At 58.6% G+C, this 7,054-nt stretch overlaps 1 protein-coding gene across 3 annotated transcripts; it reads right to left on the bottom strand.

The window, feature by feature from the left end:
- Nucleotides 1-232: 232 nt before the first annotated feature.
- Nucleotides 233-6,783, bottom strand: RPL38 (ribosomal protein L38). 3 transcript variants are annotated; one of them, XM_045986497.1, is made up of 5 exons: nucleotides 6,719-6,783; nucleotides 6,465-6,503; nucleotides 6,244-6,304; nucleotides 1,383-1,505; nucleotides 233-307 (listed from the first exon to the last, which is right to left on the bottom strand). In XM_045986497.1, the coding sequence occupies exons 2-5, from the start codon at nucleotides 6,465-6,467 to the stop codon at nucleotides 282-284; spliced, it is 213 nt and encodes a 70-aa protein (XP_045842453.1). In that variant the 5' UTR covers nucleotides 6,468-6,503; nucleotides 6,719-6,783; the 3' UTR covers nucleotides 233-281. The 3 variants fall into 3 exon arrangements, with proteins under 3 accessions (XP_045842453.1, XP_045842455.1, XP_045842454.1); XM_045986499.1 differs by having other exon boundaries at nucleotides 6,683-6,778; XM_045986498.1 differs by lacking the exon at nucleotides 6,719-6,783 and adding an exon at nucleotides 6,658-6,714.
- Nucleotides 6,784-7,054: the final 271 nt, after the last annotated feature.

Raw genomic sequence — 7,054 nt, 5'->3', positions numbered from 1 at the left:
CTTTTAAATCTCAGGAGGGCATACTGGCTTCCTTCCACAAATATCTGCCTCTTCCGTGTGTTTCCATCTTTTTATTTTCAAACTTAAGCTAAAAAAAAGGATGGTTTTATTTGTCCAATGAGATCACAGCCAAAGATCAGGGATGAAAGTTGCAACCAGGACTCCCATCCTGTTCCCACCAGAAGCCACCACCAAGTAGTATTTCCCTTCCCGCCCTCAAAGACAAAGGACATTTTGAGAATTTTTAAAACTTTAATACAGTTCAAATCAGTGGACCAGGTTCACTTCAGCTCCTTCACTGCCAAACCTAGAGAAGAGATACAAAATAGAGTCACCCAGGACATACATTTTTAGAGTTACTGCTGCTTGTCTGGACTTTGTACTTAAACGAAAGAGGGTTCACAGACCCAGAAATTAAGCATACCACGGCAGTTTTGCTTAAAATATTAAGCTAATCAGGGTTGTGAGATCAAGCCCCACGTCAGGCTCTGTACTGAGCGTGGAACCTGCTTAAGATTCTCTCTCTCTCTCTCTGCCCCTCTTACAAGCCCTCTCTCTAAATCTAAAGAAATAAAAATAAGAAAATACTAAGTCAGTGTTGGGGGCGCCTGGGTGGCGCAGTCAGTTAAGCATCCAACTCTTGGGTTTCAGCTCAAGTTGTGATCTCAGGGTCGTGAGACTGAGCCCCGTGTGCGGCTCCGAGCTCAGAGGAGTCTGCTCAGGACTTGCTCTCTCTCTGTCCCCCCAACCCCCCGCATGCTCTCTTAAAATAAATAAATCTTAAAAAAATAAAAACAAAAAACTTAAACAAAAAATTAAGTTAGTGTTTGATAATTAAAAACAAAAACACAGTCAGAAAGCAGTCTGTCTCTCAGCCTTCATGAAGAGATCTCGGGAAGTCCTACGATGTCAAGCTGCACCCGCCAACTGTCCAGTGTGAAGCAGCGGCCTGATCCCGCTCTGTGCTCCGGGCCATCTCCCCCCTCCCCCCCAGGATGGGCCTCAGTCTCACCTACGCTCACAGCCGACTTAGTTTTCCAACCTGCAAAACTGGGGGGATTGGTGACAACACCCACCTCGCAGGGTTGTGGGGAGAAGGAAGAGTTACCCAGAGTTAAGTGTTCGCGGTTACTATTCTGTGTTAGAAAAGCACGGACGGGAGTGAAACGAACTGTTCTCGGGCCAGGGAAACAACTACTGGAACGGGATGAACTCAGAGAATCACAACTATTCATTCCTTCCACCACCAAGTGCAAGAACAGATACTTGGACGAGCCACAACATGCACTTTCCTAAGTCTGGGGACATCGCAAGAAACGAGACAGCGACACAGGAGCCCTCCACATTTCAGGTTGGCCCCTCGGGAGCCCAGGCTCGCTCACCTGGGGGCAGGGACTGCTTCAGTTTCTCTGCCTTCTCCTTGTCCGTGATGACCAGGGTGTAAAGGTATCTGCTGCACCGAACTTTGAACTTCACATTGTCCTTATTTTTCTTGATCTTGACGGCTACCAAAGAGACCGAAATCAGGAATTAAATGGTATCACAGAAGAGACATCACACAGTTCACCTACTTTCTGTTTACGCAGCGAAGTGGCACTTTTGGCAACCACGCTCAGGGCTGTGCTCCCCTCCCTGGACCGTCCGCTCTGCAGAAACAGAAAGCCAGAGGCCCTCTAGGACTTCAGTAGTAAAAACAGCGTCAGAAACCTACACATCCCTTCTATCAGTATGTCAGAGCCTAGGGCTAAATTTTAACCGGTGTGTCGAGACGCGGAAGTGATACACGCAAGGCACGTGAGAACATCCTGTAACCATCTCCCTTCTTCTGGGAATCAGTTCTGGGGCGCCGGGACGATGCTAACTACGTCCTTCAGGACCCTCCATCTAGCTCCAGGGTTACGTGCTAAAGCTTTTCCTGAAGTTTACAAAACCCATTTTCCAGGTTCTTTCCTACTTCCAGAGTCCATCTCAGGACCACAGCGCAGACCAACAGAGCCCCAGGTGTTAACTCGAGCTCAGTGGTGCAAGGTCTGAAATTTTGTTGTCGGCAGACACGTGTTAGTGCGTTTCCATGGAGGATCTCATGTATCCATCAGAACTCTGCCTTCTAAGTTTAAACACAGCTCAGACACTCTCGAGAACTCATTATCGTAAGTGCACTTTAGTGTCCATCCTGAGCCAGGCGGCCCCGAGCCAGGTGGCCAGGGGCCACACACGGCTTCGCACGCTGTCAGCCCGCGCACCTGACCAGATGTCTGGACACACAGGCCCTCAGCCCCACAGAAGCAGCACGGGATTCACCTGGACTTACAACCCACGACTCCATCCATCTCTGCCAGTCCTGTAAGTGCTGAAGAAATGAGGCGTATCACGAGAAGCAGCCCCTGAGCCTGCCCAAGGCAATGGCTGCCTTAGCCTATGTTTCAGGAGTCCGGCAAACTTGGCCTGTTTCAGGAGTCCGGCAAACTGGGTCTCCATTCAAACAACCTACTTTGCTACATTCCTCTTAAAGCGAAGTATGCTGCATCGCCCCTAGCAGCGGCCCTGCTCCTTGGACAATCACAAAATAAGACACTAGGATCTCTAAGAAAAACGTTTATTCGACACTGTCCTACCGTGCAGTCCTTCCACGTAAGGGTACCCAGCACCAAGAACCGAGAGCAGCAGCAAGAGGGTCTGTACACCACGGCTCAGGGCAACGGGGTCTGAAACAGCCGAAGGGAAGAAAGCCCCCAAGCGCCCATGCCGGACGCACAGAGCAACTGCGGCAGCCCCCACGGTGGGTCCCTGAGCCTCAGAAAGGAAATCCTGACAGACGCTACTCAATGTCACCGCGCCAACGAAGCCCGGAGATACTGCACTAAACCAAGCCAGGCAGGCCACAGGGACAAGTGCTGCTGCGGTCACCCACAGGTTTCTAGAGCAGTCAACTCAGTAAAGCCACAGAACGGTGGAAGCCAGGAATTGGAGAGAGAACGGTGCGTTAGTGCTTCTTGGGTGTAGTTTCAGTTTTGCAAGATCACAAGATCACAAAAAGCCTCGTGCATGTCTCCAGCGGCAGCAAACTGTACACTTAAAAATAGTAAGGTTTTGCGACACATTTTTGCAACACGTATTTATAGTTAAAAATATTTTTTAAAGTTTCCTCAGTAAGTCCCGAACACACTGTGTCCAGGGGACCACGCTGTCTAAAACCAGGCTCCCCAATTCCCATGCAAACCGATCTGATGGACTGCGTACCATTTCTTCGTGATTCCAAGGATTCCAAAGAATCCTCTGATGTGACCCTTGCACCAATCCCGTGGGACAGATGCTATTACCCCCCCGCCCCGCCTTCAAGAGAGAGAAGACAGTGTTGAGTTTCATCTGTGGAGGATGGCCACCCACTGCTAAGAGCTAGGATTTGAACCCGGCCGTAACCTCAAATTCCCTGGCCTGAATGATCATGGTCACGAAAACCTCTTTACGGCATGACAGTATACCAACAGTGTCACCAGCGGTCCCCAGGACACCGGAAAGGGTAGACCCTCCTCCTTGTTCCCACAGGCGGCCACCAGTTCCAACAGAACACGAACAGGACCCGCTAGAAGGCTCTCCCCAAGCTCCCGCCACCATTCGTAGAGCCCGGGCCACCTCAGGCCGTCAGCAGACACGGCTCTGCTTTCACGAGTGATCTGATGCTCTCCTGTGAACGCATCTCTGAGCGGAAAAGGGAGCTTTAAGGAGTATTTGATGAGGCAGAAACATGAGGACTCTGGGCTCCCCCCTGCCCAGTACGAATCCAAGATCTACCCTGTGGCAAGCACGAGCCCCCACACCTCCCTCAGCCGTAGTGACACGGTGCCAGCAGGACTCCCTCCCACACGGGGCACACCAGCGAGAACACTCGGGGACCAGGGGCTGGTACTTCACCCAGTGAAAGCTTTGCCGTTGGAGGCTTCCGGCGCATCGTTCCCTTATTTATAGACGCAGGAAACTAACTCCTGCACGGGAGGGGCGGACCGCTTCCTACAGCTAACCGTGCGGGCCGGGGACTGAGGCAGCAGTGGGCCCAGACCGCGACGGGGGCACCAAGGTCAGGGCTCTGAGACCCACACTTCCAGACTTCACCTGGTAAGACTCTGCCTCTCCTGAACTAAGGGTGGTCGTTGAAACGCTCGCAGCCAGCCGAAGGGAACACTCTGCCCAACAAAGTCTTCCTTTGGGTAAATGGGACAAAGTCCCTGCTCTTGGGCAGCCAGGATCTGCTTCAACAGCCCCGGGACCAATGCTCCAGGTCTAGGGACGGACCAGGGAGGGACCCGGGGACGGTCTAGGGAAGGACCAGGGAGGGACCCGGGGACGGTCTAGGAAGGACCAGGGAGGGACCCGGGGACGGTCTGGGAAGGACCAGGGAGGGACCCGGGGACGGTCTAGGGAAGGACCAGGGAGGGACCCGGGGACGGTCTAGGAAGGACCAGGGAGGGACCCGGGGACGGTCTAGGGAAGGACCAGGGAGGGGCCCGGGGACGGTCTAGGAAGGACCAGGGAGGGGCCCGGGGACGGTCTAGGGAAGGACCAGGGAGGGGCCCGGGGACGGTCTAGGGAAGGACCAGGGAGGGGCCCGGGGACGGTCTAGGAAGGACCAGGGAGGGACCCGGGGACGGTCTAGGAAGGACCAGGGAGGGACCCGGGGACGGTCTAGGAAGGCTCAGGGAGGGACCCGGGGACGGTCTAGGGAAGGACCAGGGAGGGACCCGGGGACGGTCTAGGGAAGGACCAGGGAGGGGCCCGGGGACGGTCTAGGGAAGGACCAGGGAGGGGCCCGGGGACGGTCTAGGGAAGGACCAGGGAGGGGCCCGGGGACGGTCTAGGGAAGGACCAGGGAGGGGCCCGGGGACGGTCTAGGAAGGACCAGGGAGGGGCCCGGGGACGGTCTAGGAAGGACCAGGGAGGGGCCCGGGGACGGTCTAGGAAGGACCAGGGAGGGGCCCGGGGACGGTCTAGGGAAGGACCAGGGAGGGACCCGGGGACGGTCTAGGAAGGACCAGGGAGGGGCCCGGGGACGGTCTAGGAAGGACCAGGGAGGGGCCCGGGGACGGTCTAGGAAGGACCAGGGAGGGGCCCGGGGACGGTCTAGGAAGGACCAGGGAGGGGCCCGGGGACGGTCTAGGGAAGGACCAGGGAGGGGCCCGGGGACGGTCTAGGGAAGGACCAGGGAGGGACCCGGGGACGGTCTAGGGAAGGACCAGGGAGGGACCCGGGGACGGTCTAGGGAAGGACCAGGGAGGGGCCCGGGGACGGTCTAGGGGAAGGCTCAGGGAGGGGCCCGGGGACGGTCTAGGGGAAGGCTCAGGGAGGGGCCCGGGGACGGTCTAGGAAGGACCAGGGAGGGGCCCGGGGACGGTCTAGGAAGGACCAGGGAGGGACCCGGGGACGGTCTAGGGAAGGCTCAGGGAGGGACCCGGGGACGGTCTAGGGAAGGCTCAGGGAGGGGCCCGGGGACGGTCTAGGGAAGGCTCAGGGAGGGGCCCGGGGACGGTCTAGGAAGGACCAGGGAGGGGCCCGGGGACGGTCTAGGAAGGACCAGGGAGGGGCCCGGGGACGGTCTGGGAAGGCTCAGGGAGGGGCCCGGGGACGGTCTAGGAAGGACCAGGGAGGGGCCCGGGGACGGTCTAGGGAAGGACCAGGGAGGGGCCCGGGGACGGTCTGGGAAGGACCAGGGAGGGGCCCGGGGACGGTCTAGGGAAGGACCAGGGAGGGGCCCGGGGACGGTCTAGGGAAGGACCAGGGAGGGGCCCGGGGACGGTCTGGGAAGGACCAGGGAGGGGCCCGGGGACGGTCTAGGGAAGGACCAGGGAGGGGCCCGGGGACGGTCTAGGGAAGGGCCAGGGAGGGGCCCGGGGACGGTCTAGGGAAGGACCAGGGAGGGGCCCGGGGACGGTCTAGGGAAGGACCAGGGAGGGGCCCGGGGACGGTCTAGGGAAGGACCAGGGAGGGGCCCGGGGACGGTCTAGGGAAGGACCAGGGAGGGGCCCGGGGACGGTCTAGGGAAGGACCAGGGAGGGACCCGGGGACGGTCTAGGGAAGGACCAGGGAGGGACCCGGGGACGGTCTAGGGAAGGACCAGGGAGGGACCCGGGGACGGTCTAGGGAAGGACCAGGGAGGGGCCCGGGGACGGTCTAGGGAAGGCTCAGGGAGGGACCGCTCCACGCGCACGCGACCGTCGTCACCAACCCTCGCAGTGCAGGCCGGCCACTTACATTTGGCGTCCTTTCGCCGGGCCGTGAGCAGGAAGTCCTTGATCTCCTCGATTTTGCGAGGCTGCAACACCAAGCACAGGCTCGTGACTGCACTGACACACTCTGGCCGGGACCTGACCACCGCCACCAGCCCCTCACGCCCAGGAACCCCGGACACCCGCAAAGGCGGTCCCGCCCCCGCTGCCCTCCCCCGAGAAAGCCCCAGCAGGGGTCATACTCACCATGGCTACGGAGGGAGCAGGGGAGCGCGCGGTCGGCACCTGCGGAGAAGACCGATGTTAGCGTCAGCGGGGCGCGGGCAGTGGCGACGACCCCCGCTTCTCCTCCCCACGCTCCCCCCGGAATGCCCACTCCTTCGCACTCCATCCTCCTCTCCCGTACCCTCGGTCCACACCCAAGGTCCCCAGATCTCACCCAATCGTGGATTACCCCGGATTACCCCCTCAGTGCCCCATTCACCGAGCGAAACACTCACAGCTAGCGGCAAGAAGGAGACCGGAAAGGACCGAGACTTCCGTTTCCGCTCAGTTGAACCCTCCCCCAAAGGAAGCCGGGTACGGTGTCTGCAAAGGGTCAAAAATACATAGGCGTTCGTCCTGCCCATGGCAGCACCTCTGCCCCCTCCTGGCCCAGATGAATAGTGCGGATCAGGAATAAAACGGGCCGCCTTCCTCCTCCCTCCACTTTCTTTTCCTTCCCTACGCCCAACCCCCACCTTGGCTTTGCTGAGCTTCACCTCCGATCCAGCTTAAAGACCGAACACTTATTACCCACCGCTTTCTTTAGATGTGTGCATTGAGTATCTACGCAG

This window comes from Meles meles, chromosome 18 (assembly GCF_922984935.1).
Source record: "Meles meles chromosome 18, mMelMel3.1 paternal haplotype, whole genome shotgun sequence".
Lineage (NCBI taxonomy): Eukaryota > Metazoa > Chordata > Mammalia > Carnivora > Mustelidae > Meles > Meles meles.
Note: the sequence above shows the minus strand (reverse complement) of the source record. Positions and strands in the feature narration are given on the sequence as shown.

What these genes read in the sequence shown, in the direction of transcription:
- RPL38 (XM_045986497.1), bottom strand. An exon ending in CCGGCGAAAGGACGCCAAAT is followed by an intron (nt 1,506 to 6,243) that starts GTAAGTGGCCGG and finishes TCTCTTTGGTAG; the next exon opens with CCGTCAAGATCAAGAAAAAT. An exon ending in GAAGCAGTCCCTGCCCCCAG is followed by an intron (nt 308 to 1,382) that starts GTGAGCGAGCCT and finishes TCTCTTCTCTAG; the next exon opens with GTTTGGCAGTGAAGGAGCTG.